At 45.2% G+C, this 23,554-nt stretch overlaps 1 protein-coding gene across 4 annotated transcripts in view; it reads left to right on the top strand.

Annotated features, from left to right (window-relative positions):
* Window positions 1-8,669: 8,669 nt before the first annotated feature.
* ASAP2 (ArfGAP with SH3 domain, ankyrin repeat and PH domain 2) overlaps window positions 8,670-23,554 on the top strand; it is a 203,160-nt gene continuing 188,275 nt past the window's right edge. For 2 of the 4 annotated variants that reach the window (XM_015111666.3, XM_015111664.3), the window contains exon 1: window positions 8,670-9,091. In XM_015111666.3, coding sequence (XP_014967152.1) covers window positions 8,966-9,091 — 126 coding nt within the window. In that variant the 5' untranslated portion in view covers window positions 8,670-8,965. Of the gene's footprint in view, window positions 9,125-23,554 lie in introns of all 4 variants that reach the window. The other 2 variants (XM_077960160.1, XM_077960158.1) reach the window with 1 other exon arrangement.

The raw sequence follows: 23,554 nt of genomic DNA, 5'->3' as shown, positions 1-23,554 counted from the left end.
GAAAAAGAGGTTTAATGGACTCAGTTCCATGTGGCTGGGGAGACCTCGCAATCATGGCAGAAGGCAAAAGGCACGTCTTACATGGCAGCAGGCAAGAGAGAATGAGAGCCAAGCAAAGGGGGTCTCCCCATATAAAACCATCTGATCTCGGACAGGGGGAGTGGCTCATGCCTGTAATCCTGGCACTTTGGGAGGCTGAAGCAGGCCGATCACCAGGTCAGGAGTTCAAGACCATCCTGGCCAACATGGTGAAACCCCGTCTCTACTAAAAATAGAAAAATTAGCTGGGCATGGTGGCGGGTGCCTGTAATCCCAGCTCCTCGGGAGGCTGAGGTAGGAGAATCACTTGAACCAGGGAGTCAGAGGTTGCAGTCAGCAGAAATCAGGCCACTGCACTCCAAACTAGCAACAGAGTGAGACTCCATCCCAAAAACAAAAACAAAAACAAAACCCCAAAAATCATTATTCACTACCATGAGAACAGTATGGAGGGAACCTCTCCCATGATTAAATTATCTCCCACTGGGTCCCTCCCACAACACATGAGAATTATGGGAACTACAATTCAAGATGAAATTTGGGGGGAGACACAGCCAAACTATATCACCATCCTAGTGGGTGTGACATGGTAGCACATTGTGGTTTGGATTTGCCTCTCCCTGATGACGTTGGGATGCCTAATGATGTTGGGCATCTTTTCACGTGCCTAGTGATTTGTGTATCGTCTTTGGAGAAATGTCTATTTGAATTCTTTGTCCATTTTAAAATTGAGTAGTCTTTTATTATTGAGTTGTAAGAGTTCTTTAAATATTCTAGACACAAGTCCCTTATCAGATATCTTATTTACAAATATTTCATTATGGCCCGGCACAGTGGCTCATGCCTGTAATCCCAGTACTTTGAGAAGTTGAGGCAGGAGGATCCCTTGAGCCCAGGAGTTTGAGACCAGCCTGGACAACATAGTAGAACTCCTGTCTCTCTAAAAAATAAAAAACAAATTAGCCAGGCATGGTGGCATATGCCTGTAGTCCCAGCTACTTGGGAGGCTGAGGTAGGAGGATCACCTGAGCCCAGGGAGGTCAAGGCTACAGTTAGCCATGATTGCACCACTGCACTCCAGCCTGGGCAACAGGGCGAGACCCTGTCTCAAAACAAACAAACGGACAAACAAACAAACAAACAAAACCCCAAAACAAAAAACAAAGAAAACCCAAAAAACATTTCCTTAAAATCGTGAGGTTTTTTTTTTTTTTCTACTTCCTTGATGTGTCTTTTGCAGGACAAAAGTTTTATTTTTGAAGTCCAGTTTATCTATTGTGAATTAGTATTTTATTTTACTGCTTTGCCTTTACACTTGCCCCTCTCTAATCATTTCTCCAGGCGCAGCCAACATGACCTTTTATAAAGTGTGAAACAAATCATGCCGGCCCTCTGCTTGTAAAAAACACATCCAAGGAGGAGATCGAGAAGGAGGTCGAGGCGGCAGTGAGCCATGATCGCGCCACTGCACTCCAGCCTGGGAGATAGAGCGAGATCCTGTCTCTAAAAACAAATAAACAAACAAACAAAACAAACAACAAGCCCAAGAAGATTTTGAGGTTCTGCACCCCCGGGGTCCTGTCCATCTCTTCAGCATCAGCTCCCGGCCACAGCTATTGCTGCCTTGCTCCCAGAGCTCCAGCTGCCCTGACCTTCTCACAAGGTCTACTTAACTCCAGCTTCAGAGACTTTGCATTTGCTGTTCCTTGGTAACACTCTCCTCTCTGATTCGCACTCAGCTGCTCCTCCTCATTCTGGACTCAGTTCAAATGTCGCTTCCTCCCAGAAGCCTTTCCTGATTGTCCTCTCGGATATAGCCACTTTACCCTACCAGAATATTCTTTATTCCATCCCTTTGCTTCATTTCCTTCGACAGGACTTACGTGATTAGTTGTGTATTTACTTACTATCTGCCTTCTCCTGCTAGATCTAACTTCTAAAGCACCCACCACCTTCTCTGGCTTGTTTATTACTACATCCTAGTTTTGAGGACAGTGCTTGGCATATACTAGGTATTTAGTAAATATTAGTGAAATTAATGAGAAACGCAGTATACAGCAGCACCTAGACAGAGTATATTACAGCATGGCACTTCAGAAAGGAACTTTCCTAAATCTTAGGACTGGAAAAAACCTTAACCCTTCAGGTTGTATTGAGTCCCATCAGTATGGTTTACCTAACTTGGAATACTGGCTTCTGACAAGTGGGAGTATCAATCCTCGCTTATGCTGTATCCACTATGCTAGAATAATGCTTCTCGAATTGTAAAGTGCAAACACATTGCCTGAGGATCTTGCTGAAGAGCAGGCTCTGACTCAGCAGGCCCAAGGTTTTGCATTTCTACCAGGCTCCCAGGTGATGCCAGTGCAGCTGATCTGGGCACCACACTTTGAGTAGCAAGGGTTGAGGGGACAGGAGTCCTCAGCTCATATGTGATGGTGTCACGCCACCACCATACTGAAACTGGAACCGAACTGAGGCTCCTGACGTAGAGGGAAAAAGACATTTCAGTCTGTAATAGGGCAAGGGACCCAATCCAATCACCACTGCCCTCCCAACCACTGCTCGCATTCTGTCTGTAAACATATTTTTACCAGAATACTTGAGTGGGGAGAAGACCCCCGTCATGCGGGGAAAGGAAACCACTGTGCCTTCACACATCTCAAACCAATGGCTTTTCCTTACACTGAATTGACACGTCTTCTCTCATTTGGTATGCTGAAGGATTAGCACCTCCATGCAGTTCAATTCTATGAACATTTACGGAGCACCTATTGTGTGCCTGCCTGCTCTGTTTTGGAGCTAGAGATACAAAGATAAATAAAACACTTCCCCCTCTCCCAGAAGCCTAGTGACTGCAGTGAGCTGAGAAAACAGATGTTGTAGTCATGATCTAATGTGAACATCTGTATAATGCAAGCATCCAGTGCTTTGGGGCAAGAGAAGCGTTGTGTTTCCAGAGTGAAGTTGAGACTTACCAGTTCAATGAAATGAGTGCTCCCATCTCGTCTGAACCATTCCTTGGCCACAACAATTACTTCACATGCCAATGAGAATAGAGAGGACGCTGATGTGCACGGGCAGGGAGGAAGGGCAGGGGTGGCACTTCACAGCGTGCTCCTCGCTCCATCCCCTCACAACAGCACTAGGCTATGTGTAAAGCACTGTGGAAGCAGCGGGAACTCAGATGGTTCTATCCAGAGACTTCAAAAATGATGTCTGGAGGGGAGATTTGGGTTCGACCCTGAAAGAGGACCAGAAGTTTGCCGGATGGACCAGAGGAAGAGTGCTCCAGGCAGAGGAGTCCCCATGAGGGGTCACGGAGGAAATCCATAATGTGCTCAGTGAATGGTGAGTTAACTTGCCCTATGGGAAACAGATGAAGGGCAGGCAGACTGCATTCAGCTTAATGCACGCAAGGGCACTGCGAGCTGGGAAATGTGGCAAGCTTGGTGTGGTGAAAGTGGGGCTGGCAAACTTCTTCTATGAAGAGCCAGACAGTACTGTAAATATTTTAGGTGTGGGGGCCATTTGATGTCTGTCGAAACGACTCAACGCCACCGCCGTGGGTAAGAGGTAAAAGAATGGTGTGGTGCTGCCGATAAAACTTTATAATCACTCAAATTTGAGTTCCATATAATTTTCACACGTCATGAAATATTATTCTTCTTTTCATTTTTTTCAACCATTAAACACTGTCAAAACCATTCTCAGCTCACAAACACTATAAAAACAGGTTGTGAGCTGTATTTGGCCCCTGGGCCAGTTTGCAGATCTCTGGGTCAAAACACGGTGTGGGGAGGGCCAGAGGCAAGGAAGTTGGGGAAAAGGCTGGAACAAACTGTGACGAAGGAGTTTAAACCTTATCTGGGGGCCAAACGGAAACCACTGGACATTCTTTAGCCCAGGGAGAACATGTTCAGATAAGACACAAGTGGACTTCTGTACCACCTAAGAGGGAGCCCTACACAATTAGCAATGGGTCTCCATGGAGGCAGAAGAGACTGATTTGACTCAAGAAGATAAATTATTGCAAACACACTTAAAAAGCTTTAGCGAAACTTATTTACATACGGAGTGCTTATTAAACTCTTTTTTGCTCTTTCATTAAAACAAACCACACCCTCTGTCAGTACGGGGTTGTGTTGTTCCCAGTACTTGAAAACAACACATGGCATTTTCTTAATAACTCAAAGACAAATACTTTTTATTAACACAAGTTCCTTTGCTCACATAGTCCAATTTACTGAGATTTTATCCTGTATGTGTTTTAATTCCATGAGAGTGACTCAGAGCTGGGAGTTCCAATGCCCTGGCTCTGGACAAGGATGATACAATTATACTCAGAAGTGGGCTGGTCAATGTTTAACAATCTACTCTCTGAAAAGGTGTATGTGTGAACGTAAGTAAATACGTTTATTTTAACTTTTACTGATTGAAAAGATGTGTAGCACACAATTTGTGAGTAATTACAAATTATACACTACTCTTTACTGTAAATTCCATATAGCTAATTGATTCTCACAGAATGCTTTCATCCATAGCCAATCTGTGTCTGCAATTCAACCACAATTTGACAAAACAAGACTACAAATAAATGCTTGATTATTGTCCAGCTCAGCAAAGAAGTTGCTCATGTCATTGACAAATGAGTGTAGTTTCAACCTGAATATTAGTTGACTTTTTTGTTTACGTCAATAAGACAAAACTGAAACAGTGAAGATGCATGCAATAACTTTATTCATCTGTCAATGACATGAGTGACCTTTTTACTGAATCATGTACTAGTTTGCAAATATTAGAAGGGTATTTCCTCAAAAATTTCATTATTCATTATTTACAATGTGATGGCTATAGACCCGACACCCACTTTAAGTCTAATCTGCATGACATTTTCTCTATAACTGCATTAAGTTTATTAAGTTAGACAATCAACAAAACAATAAATCAGCCTTTGAGTTTTATCATTTGCCAATTTCCCTGGTGTAAACACTCCACCATGGACAATTTCAAACTACCAGAATATGGAGTGGGGAAGAGATGTTCACTAGCACACCATGATATAATACTTCCACCATACAGAAGAGATATAACCAACAACTTGCAACATTCCTGCAAACTGAAGAATCAGGTCTCTGGTGCCAGCACAAGTGACTCTGGTATATGACTGATAATATTTAATTTACCTAATACTGTCTTTCCAGTTCAGCAATGAGTGTGTCATCTATTGAAACTGCTATGTTAAAATAAAAAATGAACAGGCCTCAAGTATCTGTAAAGTTAGCAATGAATAAATCTGCTTGTTATCTAAACCTACCATCTTAACAAAATGATCACATTCTCAAAAATTTAGCTCCCAATGGCATGTAAAACATGCCTCATTCTCAAAAGTCTAGGACAATAATTAGAGTCTCAGTACTAATGTTTAGCACTGCTTTGTGGCATTTTTCTCTCGTGTCTAAACTAACATAAAACACAGAAAATGGCAGCATGAACACCAGGGCAGGGAGGCACCTTAGAAATTAGCTAGTCAAAGCTACACTCTTTAGGGAGGCTAGCTTACTTACCACAGAGAAGCAATTTATTACCAAAATCCAAGTTCTCATTTGTAAAATAGTTTCTGGGTGCTAAAGGGAGATAACCGTGGTAAATGTATTCAATTTTCTCTCACTTTGGGGATAAATGGATCCCTTCAGCACCATGATTTTGGGGAGAGTATTATTGTTACGAAAAGAAACTTTGTTTTACTTACATTTCACATCACTAGGGTTTTTAGGTTGTTGTTTCTATTTCTTACCATAGTTCTTTCAAAGCACACATTTGCCCATTCCAAGAATAATCATTTACAAGTTAATAGCAAGTGAACTGGACAAGTCTTGTGTAAACCAGCCAACCCTGAAGCAAATTTCAGAGTCAAGAACATATTTTACACCTTGATCCGAGAGTGATAAATCCTAGGTTCTTGTGAACTAGTAGAGGCAGAACATTCCTTTGGAAAATGGGCTGTTGGTCAATCACACTGGGTTGCTAAAAATTTCATTTTTGAGAGGAGAGCCTCTTCTCTGGAAATGATGTCTTTAACATCACATTTTCATTCTCTCCTTTTCCTCTTCTTCTTTCCGTCTCCTTCTTCCTCCTTCTTCTCTCTCTCTCTCTTTTTTTTTTTTTTAAATAATACAGGCCTACAATCTCCTACAGAAACCCCAAAGGCCAGATATGTGTGGATTCTCAAATTTTCGGATTTTAGAAAGGTAACACATTGCATATAACATATATTCCTAATTACCCCCAGTAAGGTCTGGGGCAATACTTCATAATCAACCATGTTTATATTTTGCAGCAAAACATACATATTCACATGAAGTAGGTTAAACAAGACCACACATAGCCTCACGTCAGTTCATTTCAGCTGAATTTTACTATTAAGAACTATTTGTAAAGCTACATTTTCAGGGCTTTTTAGATTTAATAATTCTGGATAAGGGAGTATAGGCCTGTAATGACATTATCAGCATACTCTTCTTCCCCTGATGCATTAAAAAAAATGAGTATGTGTAGTGTTTCCTTGATCCATGTTGAACTTTAATTTTGTTATTTACTGGAAGCTACTCATTCTTATATTAATCTCAGAAAGGCATTAGCAATGTTTTGCTCTGGTCTTGCTTTAATTCTAGGCTTATGCAATAGGCAAGTTAGATTTCTAAGGGATGATAGAGGAATAAATGGTTCTAGCATTCTATCAATTTGGTATCCTCTTTAGGCCACCAATGAACTTGGTAACTACTTGTTTTCCACCAGCCTTTCAATGCAACACAGCTTTGCAATTTTATTTTTTTGAGGCTACTAAAGGTACCTGCAAAATTAAACTAAAAGAAACAAGAACCGGAGTTGCACATAAAGAGAGAACACAGAATACCAAGCTTAACTTTGTCCTTGTAGAAGTATTGATTAGTCTGGTTAATGCTGTACTAGACATCAAGGAAAAACCCGACTTTCTTTCTTAGATCCCTCACAGCCTCATGGAGACCAGCCCTCTACAAATCAAGACTTGAAAAGTTATTCAGGATATTCCCTGATGTCAAAAACTGTGACTGGGAAACTAGCTAGGAGGGAACAGAATCTGCCTGGTGTTGCAGAAGATGTATTAATATAAATAATAAACACAAAACATGAATTGTAGAAGGCTTCCAATAGAGGAAAACTTCAGATACCAAAAGGATGAAATAATATCAGAAGAAACAGACACAGTTTTTAAATTGTAACTTGTTGTCTAGTGCAATGATAAAAGCTATCCACGAATACAGCGATTTTAGAAAGTTAAATTTTACATGCAGTGCTACTAAAATACCAAAGGCCATACATAATGTCTGACCCAAGCTGCCACCTCATATAGCAACTTCTTACATGGGAGCTTTAAAAAGATTGTTTGGTCCACTGTCCTGCAGTGTCAGGAGACGGCTTTGTCTGACATATTGAATTTCCAATGTCTCTCACACTTCCTCCTTTTCAGATGCACAAAAGGTTTTTGTAAAGTTTCTCTTGGTTTTACTGCTGGCAGCTACAGAAACCATGCCACAAGTCTGGTGTAGAGTTATAGGGTGTGATTTTATTTGGTATCTTCAGAGCTTCTGGATTTTTCAATATAACCGAGAATTTCCTTAAGAGCTGTAAATGAAAATCGGTACCAGTTCGAACCCTTTAGTGGCCGGTTTTTTGTGAGGTTGGCTGGCTGCTGTTGCACGTTCTCCCCCTCCTCCTCCTCCTGCACCCCCTCGGTTCCCTCCCCTGCCTGCAGGAATACCACTACAGGGCGTTCAGTAGCCTTCCCAGGTGGGTCCTGGCCTAGTACCCTAAAACTATAACCGAGAATACCTATCACTGGGCAGCTTAGGAAACGCGACTGGGACTTTTAGCAGGGGTCCCTCACCGTTCTAAAGCACTCACACTAGAGTCAGGGGACATGGGTTTAAATCCCCACCCGGCCGCTTATCTTGTGCTCTTGGGCACACTGTGTCCCCTATATGAAATAAGCACCCATCTCTTCATCTGACTCCTAGGGCTGCGAGGATGCAATGACTGCACGCAACGCGCACATTCACGGTTTGGTCACTTCTGGCGTCCGGCTGTGGTCCCCACAGGGTGCCCGCGGGCGGAGCGCATCCTCCGGCAGGGGGCGAGCTCCGCACCCCGCTTTCCTCATGGGCCGGCGCGGCCCGCCGTTCAAGTGGGGAGCCCAGAGGTGCTCCACGCCATGGGCGGGGGGTGGTTGGCGCGCACAGGGCCGGACTCCGGCCGAGCGCACCTCCACACGCACCCTCGCCGGCCGCGGGTCGGAGTCGGGGCCTCCACACGCACCCTCGCCGGCCGGGGGCGGGGTATGGGTGCGGCGCGCGGGGCCCCGAACGCCCAGACAATGCGGCGCGCGGCGGCCAGGAACGGCTCGGCGGGCCGGGGCGCGCGCCGCCTTCCTTCCTGCGGGCTCCGCTTCCCGGCGGCGCGGCAGCGGCGAGCGCGCCGATTGGCGGCCCGGTCCTCCCGCCGCCCCGCCCCACGCCCGGCCGGCCGCCGCCCCCGGTCCGGACCCGCCCCTCTCCGCGGGAGGCGTCGGGGCCCGCGGCTGGGTGGCGGGTAGTTCCCGCCGGCTGTGCGCGCCCGCCTCGGGGCTCGCTCTGAGAGGACGCGGCGGCGGCGGCGGACGCGGAGCCCTCGGCGCGCAGGCAGGCGGACCGGCCGAGCTGCGCGGGGCTGCGCGCCGCCTCTGCTCCGCCGCCAGGCCCCGCGCGGCTCCCGCGCCCGCCTCTCCCCTTTGTCCGCGGGCCGGAGCGGCGGCGGCAGCGGCGGCGTCCGAGCGGCGGTCGGAGCCCGCGGCGGCGGTTGAGGCGGCGGCGCCCACGCGGCCGTGCGCCAGCGCCCTCGCGCCGAGGCGATGCCGGACCAGATCTCCGTGTCGGAATTCGTGGCCGAGACCCATGAGGACTACAAGGCGCCCACGGCCTCCAGCTTCACCACCCGCACGGCGCAGTGCCGGAACACCGTGGCGGCCATCGAGGAGGTGAGGCGGCCTGTGCGGCGGCTCCGGCCGCAGGTATCCCGCGCCCGAGCCCCGCCCGCCGCTCCCGCATCCGCATCCCGGGAAAACTTTCTTTGCTCCGAAGCCGGACGCGGCCGGGCCAACCCTGCCCGAGACAGAAGCCCTTTGTTCCCGCCTAGGTGGCTCGGAGGAGATGGGTGATGGCCACCTTGGGCCTCTGTAAGACCTCCCCTCTCTCGGCCTCGTGGCCCTCGCGGGGTTCCCCGGCCTGGTCCTTTCCCCGCAGCGCGGCCAACTTTGGCCAGAGTCGGGGTCTGCGGCGAGCTGTGGGGATCCCGCTGCCCACCGCCGCCCGCCGCCGCCCGGGGTCCTTGGTCCCCGGCGCGGACCTTACCAACTTGTTCTTGAAGTGGCGCGGCGGGGGCAGCTCCGCTCTCCGAGCTCCCCGCCGCAGTCCCCGAGCCCTGCAGGGCCCCCACCCTCGGGCCCGCGGGTCCGGGGCATCCCGGGCTGCCTGGGAAGGCATGCCCGCCTCAGCCAGGGCGGCCTGGCTGCGCTCCACCCGTGCCCGGAGAAGGAACTGCGGGCAAGGTGTGTGAGAGTCGGCGCTTCTGGGTCCAAGAGGCCTCCAGGAGCCGCTCCCCGGTTACCTGGGTCTCACCTGCTTGAATCCGGGGTGCCACCCTTCCCCTCAACCTGGAAAAGGCCTGGTTTTAGTAAAGTGCTTTCAAGGTGCAAAGTCATCACGCCTAGCTGCTAACTAGCACGCTCTCCAGGTCCTGGGGAGAGGAACACGTAGGAACGAAGAAGCTTGGTTGAAAATTAAAACCGTGGGGAAATGGGCAGGCTGTGAGTCCAGGGGCCACCGTTGGCTGTGGTTTGAGGCACATCGTCACCTTCAGTCCTCCTTTTCCTTACCCACCAAACGGGATTAGTAATGCATCCTTTCCAGGATCAGAGACTATGTGAAGTGCTTAGCACTCTGCTCGACTCAGAACAGGTTTATAAGCCACACATGTGGCGATAGTGAATCCATGATTAAATGTCTCTTGGCCAGAATGTCAGGTTACAGTTTTAAAATTGGGTTTTGCAGGTATTTCAGCAGAAAACGCCTGGGCTAGCAGGCTTGAGGGGAAGTCACCAAAGAGCTTTAAAGGAAGCAATGGCATTATTATTTTTCTTTTTTCTTTTTTCTTTTTTTTGCCCATTTGAACAAAGCATCTGCTGTTAAGAATTGAAAAAAAAATCCAGAATGTTTTCCCTTAATGGAAAAATTTTTTCTTTGTAGCTGTAAACAGTCAATAAAAGGGAATCAAAAGTAACAGATTCAGCATTCTGAATGCTGTTAATATAGCTTGGGTAGCCTGCCTTCTCTCCATTTAATTTGGCGGAAGAGAGCTGCATGTAAACCTTTCCTATGAGTTCGGTGATTCCCCAGATCACTTAATTCTACTTTTAGCAGCAAGGCTTAAAAATGATGCCTTCAAATGAGGCAGATGGGGATGGGTGAATGAATTTTTTTCCTAAGTGCCGGTTAAAAAGCACAGTGTTTTGAGAATACACCATTAATAATGTTTATGGAATGATTGCAACCAAAAAGGTAGCTGAATATTTCTTAAGGGAAGGAAGCATTGTGCATGATGTCTTTCTTTAGAAAGCTTGATTATGTTTAAAGTTCTGTTGCTTTTCCCCACTGCAGTTTGTCAGTTAAATATTATTAGCATTGGCAGATGTTGGAAAGCCAAGCAAATAGGAATTGCTATTAAAATTGGCATACACTTTCTTTGATTAATTTTAGTTTACAGTGTGTAATTCCAAAGCTCTTTTTGTATGCTGTGCAGGAGATTACCCTAGAGCTCAGTTACTGAGCAGATTACAAAGAGACTGGATTTGGTCATTTCATTAAATTGCAAGCTTGCTTCATGTTGCCGTCTAAGCCCAAGATTTGGTTCAAGTCTGAAAATGGACAAATTAAAATCATTTCAGGTTTATTTCACTTTAAGCAAATCTACATACGTGCTATGATGATGGTACGTGTGAGCTTGGTTTTATAACTAAATTTGAAAGTTGTTCACTTTCTGAGGTAAATCGATGTGGATTTTTAAATAATGCTCTTTCCCAGGGTGTCTAATGTTCCTTTCTATTACCAAAACTTGTTCTGTATATGGTTTAATAACAAATGATGCGTACAGTATTTTGGTTTTAAACAAAAATCTTCTCATACTGAGATGAAACGTGAGAGGGTATCATGACATAAAGTTACTCATTTAACAAATAAAATAAAATTTGCAAGCTCTTGGTCTTATTTTTAAACAAATGAATCATGGAACTAGCAAACTAATTTTGTATTTATTTATTTATTTATTTTTTGAGATGTAGTTTCGCTCTTGTTGCCCAGGCTGGAGTGCAGTGGTTCAGTCTTGGCTCACTGCACTCTCTGCCTGCCAGGTTCAAGCGATTCTCCTACCTCAGCCTCCCAAGTAGCTGGGATTACAGGCATGTGCCACCATGCCCAGCTAATTATTTGTATTTAGTAGAAACGGGGTTTCACCATGTTGGTCAGGTTGGTGTCAAACTCTTGACCTCAGGTGATCTACCTGCCTTGGCCTCCCAAAGTGCTGGGATTACAGGCATGAACCACCACGCCCAGCCAGCAAACTAATTTTAAACTGATAAACCTTTTTGAATCTGTTATTTGTAATGTAGGTTATATCTGCCAAAAAATCATTTTACAGTTAAAATGTACTGTTTTGATTTGCATACTTGTTGCTGGCATATTATTATAGTAACTGTGGGTCCCTATCCTGTACTATGAAACTCACAGGTATTGTATTCAGTCCTTATCTCTGCTTTATAGGTGAGGAAATTGAGGCTCAGAGAGGTTAAGTAATTTGCTAAAGGTTATAGGGCTCTGAAGTGGACTTTGAACTTGGCTCCTGCTGCTTTCAGAAACCATGCTGCTTCCTGTTACTTTTCATAATGCTGAATTCTCTAAATTACTCCTTTGTCAGATTGACCTGGGTTCAAGTTCAGACTCCACCACTTGCCAGCTGAGTGAACTTGAGTGAGATGCCTAACATTTTCTCATTTTCCTCAGCTTTAAAGTCTGGGTAATAATACCTGTCAACTTCAGAGGATTGGGGTGAGGTTTTAGTGAGATAATACACAGCACAGAAGCTGCCAGACAATTGGTTACTGGATTATATAGTGAGTCCACAGGCCCCAGTGAGGGCTTTTAGAGTGAGGATGGGATTTACATGGGGGAAGTGTCAGGGAAATGACTGAATGGCTGAATGGGTGAGTGAATGAAACACTACCGTGTATCTGTTAACCCATGTGTATTTTTTAAAAGTTTGTTGTCAGGCCAGATGTGGTGGCTCACGCCTGTAATCCCAGCAGTTTGAGAGGCCAAGGCGGGCAGATCACTGAGGTTGGGAGTTCGAGACCAGCGTGACCAACATGGAAAAACCCCGTCTCTATTAAAAATACAAAATTTGCTGGGTGTGGTGGTGCATGCCTGTAATCCCAGCTACTTGGGAGGCTGAGGCAGGAGAAACACCTGAACCCAGGAGGTGGAGGTTGCGGTGAGCCAAGATCACACCATTGTACTCCAGCCTGGGCAACAAGAGTAAAATGCTGTCTCAAAAAAAAAAAAAAAAAAGTTTGTTGTCCTGACAGCTGGTGAGAGCATACCTGTGTTTTATAATTTTCACTTGACCACCTTCTCTGGTTCAAGTCATCATTTTGTACAATTTTAGCAAACTTAGCAAAGTCTGGTGCTGCAACCAGAGTCTGTCCTGTGCTTTTGGAAATAATGGAAAAATAAGTAGTTGTGACAGAAATTTGAAAAGTGAGGGTTTTTTTGTTTCTTTTTTTTTCTTCTTTTTTTTTGGTTTCTTGGAGCCTCTGGGCACTTTGAAATATTCTCAAAATAGGGAAAAATTGTATACATATTTGGAATATTCGTGTTTTTAGTTAGACCCTCCTTTATAGCACCATCCATTCTGCCTTGCTTATTTGGCATTGATGTAGTTTTAAAAATAAATTTGATGTTGACTTGTAAGTATTAAAATTTAATCTACTTCCTTCCGGGGCCGTAATTCTCTACTTTGTTGTCCTTGGTTACCTTGGCAATCCCATTGCTGTCATAAGCACAGGGTTCTAACTGCAGGGGTGGGGTGAGCATCTGGGCCTGCCGGCTCCCAGGGGCCCTGCCGTCCATGGGACCAGACCCCTCCTAGCAGCAACAGTGGGAACCAGGCCTACGTGCTTTTTGGCAAGAATGTGATTCTGAATGTTAGCCCTTTGTGACTTGTTTGAAAAACAGCTCCTCCAAGTCCCCAGATGAACAGATTCTTGCTGTCTTCAGAAGGACATCACCTCCTTGCCCAGAGCATTCATGTTTTTGGAAGTGAGCTTTGATGGGTCAAACAGGGCCACGTTTTAAACTATGTTCTGAAATTTGAATTTCAGAAAATTTTGAATCACTTAAGGAAGCCATTTTCTCTTCATATGTGAGCCTTCCTCCCTGCCCTCCGGTGAATGCTGAATTCAGTTTCCTTCTTAGGATCAATGGTAGAAGTACTGATGCCACTCCTCGTGGGTTCCAGGTCCTGCCATGCACTCAGGATTCCTGAGTCCTTCAGTGTGCTAGGCTATGTGTGAGGTGGCAGGAATAGAACACCAGGAAGAATATGTTCTCTCTTTGAAGGGACCTGCAGTCCAGCAAGAGGAACAGAATCCTAATCCTGTAAACAAATCAATATAAAAAATGTGAGGACCACAGCTGTAGGAATGCCCGGAGTCCTGTGGATGTGCAAGGGTGCAAGGGGTCCCAGGGCCTGGGGCTGTGGTGAGGGAGGGCCTTGTATGATATCGTGCCATTGATTGAGTCTTGAAGTCCAGGCAGTTACCTGTGGGTTACCAAATGCTAAGGCACTAAGCTGGTTCATTGTGGTCTTTTGTACCTGCCTCCTTGCCTTAGGTAAATATTGATCTAGTCCTAAGGTGGCAGCCAACTCAGCCTCTGTGGTGGGATTTTCACAGTCACCTGGTCTCCAGAAGGCTGCTGAGACCAAGAATTTGGAGTGATCCTTAATTCTTCCCGTGCACCCCATGTTTCCAGGCGCCAGTGCCTTCCTTTGTGGAGCATATACATGCATTTTAGGCCTGCACTGTCTGATGAGGCAGCCTAAGACAAATCCAGCTCTCAGCTGCCGTATCTGCTTAGTAGCTACACGTGGCTGGTGGCTACCATATTGGTTCAGCAACCAGCAGCAGAGGCATCCCCTGGAAGCTTGCTGAAATGCAGAGCCCCAGGTTCCACCCAGGACCTGAATTTTTACAGCATCCCCACATACACCACAGACACGTGAGAGCTTGCGAAGCACTGTTCTAGATGGAACCCGGGCTGCACACTGGAGTTGCTTGGGCGTTTGTGAAGCAGAGCTGCCTGGCTCCACTCCCTAGAATTCTGACTTAAATTGGTCTGGGCGGGCTCTGGAGCCTTGGCATTTTTTAAAGGCTCCTCCCAAATAGGGTTGATAATCACTGATAGACAGTTATGTAATATAACCTTAGGCAGTTGATAAGTGCTGTAAGGGAAAGTCATGCATATCATGGAGATACAAAGTGGTTCTGGAGATTAGGAAACCAAAATCAGGAAAAGCCTCTCTGCAGAGGTGACATTTGAGCAGGCTGGAATGCAGAGAGGAAGCCAGTCACAGAAGATGTGGGAATAGAACAGCTTGGGAAAAGGCCCTGAAATGCCAATGGGCGGGATCACGGAAGGACTGAAGGAAGGTCAGGGTGTGGGGGGGGAGTGGGTGAGGGAGAGAAGGATGAGAGACAGCGGGCAGAGGGGTGGGCAGCGCCAGGTCACACAGGGCCTTGTCCATCTTGAGGAAGGAATTTGGATTTTGTTCTGTTGTGATGGGAAGCTGTTGAAGGGTTTTCAGCAGGGAATAACATGGTCCGATTTACATTTTAAAGACTTCACTGTGGTTGTTCTAGGGAAAAATAGACTAGCAGGGCATGAAAGGAAAGAGGGAGACCAGTTGCTGCGTGAGGGGCTATTGTAGTCATCCAGGCAAGAGGGTCTTGGACGAGGAGGTAGCAGGGGGGATGGTGGTAAGTGGCCCGGTTGAGGTCCATTGTACAAGAAGAGGGGTCCAAACCTGCTGATGGATTGTCATGATTGTGTGCTGTTGGCATAGAGGTAGACCCAACAGAGCTGCCCCGAACAAGGCAACAGCCAAGCTCAATTCATCCAAGCCCTCTGAACAGACCTTCTAGCTTCCCCACGGTGAAGCTGGTGCTGTCTAGAGCTACTTAGTGTCAGAATCCAGGCCAACTCTGTGCTGCTTGATGTGACTGGTATAGGACTTGTGTTGGGACCAGTTCCAGGGTCAGTCAAGGAAAGATTGAAGCATAGCTGCATAGACTGGGGCCCAGGGAAAGAGAGAAGCATGGCTGCATAGACTGGGACAGAGGGGTCTGCTCGTGCGACCCTCTGCTGTTTCTGGGCAGACTATAGCAGGTGATATTTCTGGGCATTGTCAGGTACCTGGGATGCTGTCCCCATTTCAGCTCCCCAAACACTCCTCTTTCTTTCCCTACTAAAGAGAGGTGACGTTCCATGATCTGAACCTACCTCCTTTGCTTATGTCTTTTCTGTGTAATGTGGCCTTCAAGTGGATTGCTAGGGCCCTTCCAGGTACTTTTTGTCTTTTTTGTTTGTTTGTTTGTTTGTTTGAGATGAAGTGTCGCTCTCTTACCCAGGCTGGAGTGTAGTGGCACGATCTCGGCTCACTGCAACCTCTGCCTCCTGGGTTCAAGGAGGATTCTCCTGCCTCAGCCTCCTGAGTAGCTGGGATTACAGGTGCCTGACACCGTGCCTGGCTAATTTTTGTACTAGTAGAGATGGGGTTTCACCATGTTGGCCAGGCTGGTCTTGAACTCCTGACCTTAGGTGATCCACCCACCCAAAGTGCTGGGATTATAGGCGTGAGCCGCTGCTCCTGGCTGCCCTTCCAGGTGCTTTTTATACCATTATCGTTTTTATCATATCATCAATGTCTTGGAATAAACAGACCACCAACCCGAGCTGGAATGCTTGGGCTGTATTTTTATGATGATGGTCATTTCTGTGAAGGGATTTGACTGATTGAGTTTCTCCACTCATAAATGGTATATTGGACCCCTACCATATGTTGTCAATGCCAGGTGCCAGGGATGTAAAAGTGGACAGGATGGCCTGGGCGTCTTAAAAAAAAAAAGAAAAAAAGTGGACAGGACTAGCTCCTTCCATATAAAGCACTTAATAATCTCATGTTTTTTTTTTTTTTTTTTTTTTTTTTTTGAGACGGAGTCTTGCTCTGCCGCCCAGGTTGGAGTACAGTGGCCGGATCTCAGCTCACTGCAAGCTCCGCCTCCCAGGTTTATGCCATTCTCCTGCCTCAGTCTCCCGAGTAGCTGGGACTACAGGCGCCCGCCACCTCGCCCGGCTAGTTTTTTGTATTTTTAGTAGAGACGGGGTTTCACCGTGTTAGCCAGGATGGTCTCGATCTCCTGACCTCGTGATCCGCCCATCTCGGCCTCCCAAAGTGCTGGGATTACAGGCTTGAGCCACCGCGCCCGGCCTAATCTCATGTTTTATGTGCAGTCCTGTTTCATCCTGTTAACCTTTTTTGTGCCATGGCTCCCTTTGACACTCTGGTGAAGGTGGTCTGCCTCTTCAGGACAATGTTTTAATGCATAGAACAAAATAAGATTTCAAAGGAAACTAATTACAGTCATGCATTGCTTGATGACGAACATGCATCGTTTAAAGATTTCTTTGTGGTACGAACATCCTAGAGTGCACTTTACACACACCCAGATGGCATGTAGACACCTAGGCTATGTGCTAAGAACCTACTGCTCCCAGGCTCCAAACCTGTACAGCATGCCACTGTATTGAATACTGTGGTAACTGTGACACAGTTACAGTATTTGTATATGGCAAGTATTTGTGTATCTAAACATAGAAAAGATGATAAAAATCCCTCTTATAATCTTATGAGAAGTCGTGTGTGTGGTTCATTGTTGACTGAAATGTCATTATGTGGAGCACGACTGTATATTGAAATTCAGTTAGCAGAATGTTTAAAAAGTTTTTGCCATGCTTATAATGCTTCTTTACTAAAGCATTTAGTAACAAGATTTCGTGGTTGGTCTAATAAATACCTTTATTTGAGATATTGATGATATTTGAGATATTGATATGAGATATTTCTAATAAATATAATGTAATATTCATGTATCTTTTATTAGAGTTGCAAGTATTGATAATATTAGCACGTGTTGTTTACATTTGTAATCGAAAGATATGATAAATTTCAGTTAGACCCTAATGAAAATACAGATAAATTTTTTTTTTTCCAATCCAAGTTTATGGACCCCCTGAATTCAGACTGAGAATTTCAGGCTTGATGGTAAGTTTTGTTTAGCTAGTTTTTTTTTAGAGTGATGGATTCTTTAACAACTCTGTTTGTTAAATATAATTATTATATCTCGTAATTATTATGCTGTCATTGCCATGAATCGGTTCTAAGAGTCTAGCTGAGAAGAGTTGCACCTCAGGCCAGTGTTAGAATTATGAGGCGCTAAAGGTGTTTAGAAGCGCTCTTGGCAGGGAGCCATCCGCTGTGGTTTTACATCCGTGGGGTGCCCTCTGTTCTTTCAGGGTTATGGCTTGGCAGCTTCTCATCTGATCCCACAGGTTAGTTCATATACTTGTGCATGCCTCAAGAGTTCAGGAGAGCTGTGAATTGGACCTTCTAAATCCTGTAATTAGGATTCTGAGCTGGGTGGGTCCTACAACCCAGCTCTCCTATGTATGCCTTTCTTGTTTGTCTCACACGGCATGTACTGCCCTTGATTCTGCAGGGCAAGTTCCATTGTGAAGCACCAGAAGATTCATGGGCACCACCTACCCAGAATTTTAAGGGAGACTTTGCAGTGTGTGCTGTTTTCGGTGAGGGTATTTATTTGAAATGATGCTGCTGAGCAAGAGTGTATTGGGGGTATCCAGAGTGTGGTTGAAGTTAATGTCAGTTGATTTTTTTTTTTTTTTGAGACAGAATCTGGCTCTGTGGCCCAGGCTGGAAAGCAGTGGTGCTATCTTGGCTCACTGCAACCTTGACCTCCTGGGCTCAAGCGATCCTCCTGTCTCAGCCTCCTGTGTAGCTGGGACTACAGGTGTGCCCCACCATTCCTGGTTAATTATTTATTTATTAATCATTATTATTATTTTTGAGATAGTGTCTCGCTTTGTCACCCAGGCTGGAGTGCAGTGGCGCCATCTCGGCTCACTGCAATCTCCGCCTCCCAGGTTCAAGTGATTCTTGTGCCTCAGCCTCCTGACTAGCTGAGATTACAGGTGCCCACCACCACACCCAGCTAATTTTTGTATTTTTAGTAGAGACAGGGTTTTGCCATGTTGGCCAGGCTGGTCTTGAACTCCTGACCTCAAGTGATCCACCCACCTCGACCTCCCGAAGTGCTGGGATTACAAGTGTGAGCCACTATGCCCGGCCCCTGGTTAATTTTTGTAATTTTTGTGGAGAGGGTTTCACCATGTTGCCCGTGGCTGGTCTTGAACTCCTAGACTCAAGCGATCCTCCTGCCTTGCCCTCCCAAAGTGCTGGTATTATAGGAGCCAACCACCGTGCCCAGCCTCCCCCTTGTCTTTTCTAACGTTTATGGGGCACTTACTGTGTGCCAGGCATGCTTTAAATTCTTTACATATATCAATTATTAACTCATTTAGTTATTACCAAAATGCTATAGGGTCCAGCGAAATTAGGCCACGTTACCAAGTTCATGGAGCTAGGAAGTGATGAAGCCAGGATTCATTCAAATCAAGCATTTTGACACCAGAGTCTGCTATTTCTTTTAGCAGCCAACAGCCTCTGTAGAGCCTGTGCCAACCAGGGCCCTTGGTGTTGCAGCCTCTGTAGCCAGCACGCCCTCCTTTGCTGTTAGTGTTAGAAAGTTGGAGCTATTGCATTGCTTGAGTGGGTGCTTCTGGCAAATCCTTGTTGCTTCTCATTTCCTGTTTGCCTCATCTGTCCTCCTTGCTACAGAAATTGTTCTTCTTTCGTCTCCTCACTGCTCTGCCGACATGCCCAGCCCCGCAGAGCGGAGTGGCCAGGGGCATTGCTGACACCCTGGCAGGAGGCCTTCCCTGCCAACGGTGTTATTAATGATGTCATTTTTTCCACTCCATGCTGAAGATGGCTTTCTCAATAAAATCAGGTGGTTGATGAAGACAGTTCTCTCTCATGATGAATTCCCTTGTCTTTTAGGATTCTAGCCAGGCAGTCAGGATTGTCGGGATCTCTTTCCCCAGCTTCTCAGAAGAAATCTTGTTCTTAGAGGTTTTTTTTTTTGACAGAGTCTCGCTCTGTCACCCAGGCTGGAGTGCAGTGGCATGATCTTGGCTCACTGCAAGCTCAGCCTCCCGGGTTCATGCCATTCTCCTGTCTCAGCCTCCCGAGTAGCTGGGACTTCAGGCGCCTACCACCACGCTGGGCTATTATTTTGTATTTTTAGTAGAGACAGGGTTTCACTGTGTTAGCCAGAATAGTCTCGATCTCCTGACCTCGTGATCCGCCCGTCTTGGCCTTCCAAAGTGCTGGGATTACAGACGTGAGCCACCGCGCCTGGCTTTTTTTTTTTTTTTTTTTTTTAATGAAAACAATAATGGTGACAGTGCTGACATTTCTCTGAGCTTTAATTGTGTGTTAAGGACTGTGCTGTGTTTTAAACTGATGATTTGATCCCCTCAATAGTCTTGAGGTTGGTGCTATAGGGACATGCCTCCAGGTTCCACGTTCCACAACCAGCAATTGATAGAGTAAGAATCCCAGTGCTGTGGAGGAGGTCCCCTCCTGTTGATCTTTTAATGCCTCACCTGCCAGTCTCGCTGTTGCCTGGGAAGATTTCTCTGTAGGTTTTTCTGTGGGTTTCCTTAGTGCAGGGTAATGATGGTGGTTGATCACCTGCAGTCCCCATTGTTGCTGAATGTGATTACCTGGAGGTCATCAGACACTAACCCCTGGGGAGGCACTTAGCATCAGAGGTGTTTATTAATTTGACCTTGACCGAGTGGCCCCCTTAGAGCTGAGGGGCCAAGAACACTGTCACTGTATGAAAAGGACTAGGAGCCACCCAGACCCGTAAGAGTATTCCCTTCATTTCAGCAAATTGTATTTTGATATTGCCACTGAAGGGTGAATCATGGATGTGGCATGTCTAGGTGGATTTGGGTGGAGATAAGTCAGCTCCCTCTTAACAGTTAGGGGAGTTTGGAGAGGTTTTGAAAGAAAGGGAGAATGTTAAGGCCTTGTGTTGTATTCCCCTGATAGCCTGAATCTGTTACCAGCTCTTGGACCTTGGAGCAGGTGACTTCAGTGGTCCTGCCCCAGTTCGTCATTTGTAACACGGAGGGTTGGATGTGATGAGTCCAGTCTTTCCAGCTCTTGACCTTCCATGTCTGCTGCTGTCTGCAACACTTCCCCTGCCTCTTGACACCCTTGCTTATTTTGGTCACCTTCTCTGGTTTTTTCTTTATCTTGGCTATTAATATTTATACTTTCTAAGAAGTTAGAGCTCAGAGTGAACTTTACCTCTTTCATCACCTTCTTTGAAGATTCTCTCCTTGCAGGTATCATTGGAGTTGATGTGGTGGTTGGTACTTGAGCTGGAATCCCAATGGGTGCCTTGCCGGTTTGAGTTTGGGCTGAATGAGGCCGTGTTGTTTGCCATCCGTCTTGCCTCCGTCTTGCCTCGGAGCGGTCTTTTTTGCAGTCTTTGCTGCTTTCCTTGGTCTCTTAATTAAAACTTTGTTGTGCTTTGCTTCTCTGGTGAAAAGCAGGTTGTATCAGTGATGATCACCGGGTTTTGTGGTCATTGAGTAATGTGGACTGTTGAACTTTAAGAAAATACTGATTTTCTTATATCTAGTGAGCTTCCCTAGATTTTGCGGGGAGCCAGTGTTCTCATCGTTGGAAGATGTCCTGTGTGTTGTGAAGCAGTGGTTTTCACATTTGCCCTGTGGTTCGGTTGTGTTTATGTTGTGGAGCAGAAAGATCTAGCCAGGGAGTAGTTAGGAGAGCGGAATCGGAGTTACAAGGTCACCTTATTGTGACCTTGAGCCAGTTAACTGTGTATCTGGTCTCTAACATGAGAGATTTGGACTAGGTGTTCTCTGACCATCCTCCCTGACCTAAAAATTCCATAGTTCTTTGTATTCATATATACTGGATGTGAAAAGGCCCTGGAATAAATGATAGGAACAAAAATCAGCCAGGAATGGCTTGTTGATAGCCCTGAAAAGACAACATGGTCGCTGAATCATATCCTCAAGTTGAATTATTTATTTTTGAAAAAACCTTTCTATAGCATCCTGAGAAACTTACTTTGTGTTGTTGTTGCTTTTTTAAAAAAATTGAGATAAAATTCATATACCATAAAATTCACCATTTTAAAGTGTCCAACTAAGTGGTTTTTAGTGTATTCGCAAAGTTGTGTAGCCATCACCACTATTTAATTCCAGATCATTTTCATCACCAAAAAGAAACCCCATACCCAGTAGGAGTCATTCCCTAGTCCCCTGTACCCGAGTCCTTGGCAGTCACTCATCTACTTTCTGTCTCTGTGGATTTGCCTATTCTGGTCGTTTCATGTATGGAATCATATAATATGTGGCCTTTTGTGTCCGGCTTCCTTTATGTAGCCTAATGTTTTTAAGATTCATCCAAATCATAGCATGGATTTGTACTTTATTTATTTTTATGGCTGAATAATATTCTGTCATATGTGTATGACACATTTTGTTTATTTATTCATCAGTTGATGGGCATTCGGGTTGCTTCCACTTTTAGGCGATCATGAATAATCCTGTGAATATTCTACTACAAGTTTTAGTGTAGACATACATTTTCAGTTCTCTTGGGTATATACCTAGCAGTGGAATTGCTAAGTCACTTTAACTTTTTAAACTTAAACTTTTTAAAGTCAGTTTAACTTTTTGAGGAGCTGCCAAACTGTTTGCCAAAGAGGCTGCACCACATGACGTTTTTACCAGCCATGTGTAAGGGTTCCAATTTCTCCACATCCTTATCAACTCTTGTTATTGTCTGTCTTTTTTATTACACCCATCTTAGTGGGTGTGAAGTGGTGGGTTTGATATGTCTTTCTCTGATGGATGACTAATGATTTTGAGCATTGTTTTACATGCCCATGGCTGTGTGTATCTTCTTTGGAGAACTGTCTATTCAAAGCCTTTGCCATGTTTATATTGGATTATTTGTCTTTTTATTGTTGCGTTGTAAGATTACTTCATATATTCTGTACACTAGACCCGGATCAGATATATAATTTGCAAGTAATAATTTTCATTTTGTAGATTGTTTTTTCACTCACTTGATGGTGTCCTTCAAAGGACAAATGTTTTTAATTTTGATGACATCCAGAATAGTCATTTTTCCTTTGGTTGCATAACACAGAGTCACAAAGATTTACACCTGTATTTTCTTCCATTTTATAATTTCAGTTCTTACATTTAGGTCTTTGATCTGTTTTAAGTTAATATTTGTATATGAGGTGAGGTGGGGGTCCAACTTCATTCTTTTGATTGTGGATATATCGTTGTCCCGGCACCATTTCTTGGGAAGACTTTTCTTTTCTTCTTGAATTCTCTTGGCGTCCTTTTTAAAAATTGATTTACTTTTGATATATGGGTTTATTTCTGGACCCTCAGTTCTGTTCCATTGATCTTTATGCCTATCTTTTATGCTGGTACCATAAAGCCTTAATTAATTATAGGCCTTACGGTATGTTTGGAAATCAGGAAGTATGAGTCTTCCAACTTTGTTTTTCTTTTCCAAGGTTGTTTTGGCTATTGAGGGTCTCTTGCATTTCCATGTGAATTTTAGGATCAGCTTTTCGATTTCTGCAAAAAAGCCAGCTGAGATTTTCATCGAGGTTATGTTGACACTGTAGTTCAATTTGGGGAGTATAGACATCTTAACAATCTATCATAACATCTTCTATCTTTGAACTTGGGAGTTTTTTTCATTTTCTTTTCTTTTCTTTTCTTTTTTTTTTTGAGACGGAATTTTCCTCTGTTGCCCAGGCTGGAGTGCAATGGCGCGATCTTGGCTCACTGCACCCTTTGCCTCCTGGGTTCAAGCAATTCTTGCTTCAGCCTCCCGAGTAGCTGGGATTACAGGTGCCCGCCCCAACACCCGGCTAATTTTTGTATTGTTAGTAGAGATGGGGTTTCACCCTATTGGCCAGGCTGGCCTTGAATCCTTGACCTCAGGTGATCCGCCCACCTCTGCCTCCCAAAGTGCTGGGATTATAGGCGTGAGCCACTTGCACCCGGCCTCATTTTCTTGTCTTAAATTTCTTTCAGTGATGTTTTGTAGTTTTTAA

Source organism: Macaca mulatta, chromosome 13 (assembly GCF_049350105.2).
Source record: "Macaca mulatta isolate MMU2019108-1 chromosome 13, T2T-MMU8v2.0, whole genome shotgun sequence".
Lineage (NCBI taxonomy): Eukaryota > Metazoa > Chordata > Mammalia > Primates > Cercopithecidae > Macaca > Macaca mulatta.
This window is presented reverse-complemented; position numbering and strand designations above follow the sequence as displayed.